At 49.2% G+C, this 1,554-nt stretch overlaps 1 protein-coding gene across 1 annotated transcript; it reads right to left on the bottom strand.

Moving 5' to 3' along the window:
* Positions 1-387: 387 nt before the first annotated feature.
* Positions 388-1,326, bottom strand: LOC100769966 (olfactory receptor 2D2). Its single transcript, XM_027398961.1, has one exon. The coding sequence runs from the start codon at positions 1,324-1,326 to the stop codon at positions 388-390; it is 939 nt and encodes a 312-aa protein (XP_027254762.1).
* Positions 1,327-1,554: the final 228 nt, after the last annotated feature.

Genomic DNA, 1,554 nt, shown 5'->3' with positions numbered 1-1,554 from the left:
CAGTGGCCTCCTTTCTCTAGCCAAGCTTCATCTCCTAAAGGTTCCACAACCTTCTCAAACATTGTAACCAGGTGGGGTCAGTGTTTAAATACATGAGTTTGTGAGGGACAGTTCACATTCAAACCCCAACACTAATTCTCTAGCCCTGCTCTGTCTGGCAGCAAAGTCCAGGTTCTTGACCCTTGGACCCTTCCTCTATAATTATCTGTCTCAGGGAGCATCACTCACTGTGGATGTCTGAGTCCCCTGTTCCTCCCTGACACAAGCAAGGGCAAAAAGATATCTTTATGGAGTCTGGAATTCTCATATCTCATGGAAGAGTCCCTGGGAAGGCAGTGACTGTAAGCCCTACTTTGTTCAGCTCCCCGGGTATTTAGCTTTCATGCTTCACTCTGGAGCCCCACTCCATCCCACCAGTTTGAGGAAAGCCCTTTTTACATCCTTGTTCCTTAGACTATAGATGACAGGGTTGAGGAAGGCTGTGGCAATGTTATAGAAGAGGGCCATTTTCTTGCCACTGTTTGATAAGGCGCCAGAGCCAGGACTCATGTACATGATGATACATGGAATGGCAAACATGGTGACCACAGTGATGTGGGAGGCACAGGTGGAAAAGGCCTTTATCCTCCCCTGGGTTGAGCGGATCTTCATGATGGTGGTGAAGATGTTGGCATAGACAATCGCAATGAGGGAGAGTGGGACCACAATGACGTTGAAGCCTGTGATGAAGTCCACCAAGTCATTGAGGGATGTGTCTGCACAGGCTAACTTCAGAACAGCTGGGACCTCACAGAAGTAGTGATCAATCTCATTGGGACCACAATAGGGCAGTCGCATCGCGAAGAAAGTATAGCACAGGCCACCCACCACACCATAGGTGGCACAGATACCCACCATTAGGAGACACATCCCACGGCTCATGATGACCTTGTACCTGAGCGGGTGGCAGATGGCCACATACCTATCGACAGACATGATGGAGAAAAGCCAGGACTCAGTGACCCCAAAGAGGAGAAAGATGTACATCTGGGCCACACATCTTGTAAAAGAGATGGCCCTCTTCTTGCTGAGAATGTGCACCAGCATCTGGGGCACGGTGGTGGTGGTATAGCACACATCCAGCATGGAGAGGACGCCGATGAAGAAGTACATGGGTGTGTGGAGGCGTGAGTCCTGGTGGATGAGTGTGATGAGGAGGCTGTTGCTCAAGAGGATCAACAGGTAAAAGACTAGAAAGAAAGTGAAGAGCAGAGGATTGGTCCTGGGGTTGGGGGTGAAGCCCAATAAAATGAATTCTGTCACGGTGGACCAGTTGAGTTCCTGCATTGTGATCTTTCCTGTTTAAAGAGGTTTCAGATATGTGACTCATTGAGCATCTCAGGGGTGTTCAGGGCATCTGTGTTCCCATTGTCTGTTTATACTGACAGTTTCAGGAGGCTTTGGATGGCAAGTGGGGGTGCTGAGAACTAATTCCCATTTGTAGTTTGAATGATGTTGGGATTTGGCTCAGGATTTCCTCAGGGCTTTACTAGTGCAAATGGCAGGGCCGGTCCA

This window comes from Cricetulus griseus, chromosome 2 (genome assembly GCF_003668045.3).
Source record: "Cricetulus griseus strain 17A/GY chromosome 2, alternate assembly CriGri-PICRH-1.0, whole genome shotgun sequence".
NCBI lineage: Eukaryota > Metazoa > Chordata > Mammalia > Rodentia > Cricetidae > Cricetulus > Cricetulus griseus.
The sequence above is the reverse complement of the archived record's forward strand: the minus strand, read 5'-3'. Positions and strand labels throughout refer to the sequence as shown.

Excerpts from the sequence above, each read along its gene's own strand:
- LOC100769966 (XM_027398961.1), bottom strand. The coding sequence starts at position 1,326 with ATGCAGGAACTCAACTGGTCCACCGTGACAGAATTCATTTTATTGGGC.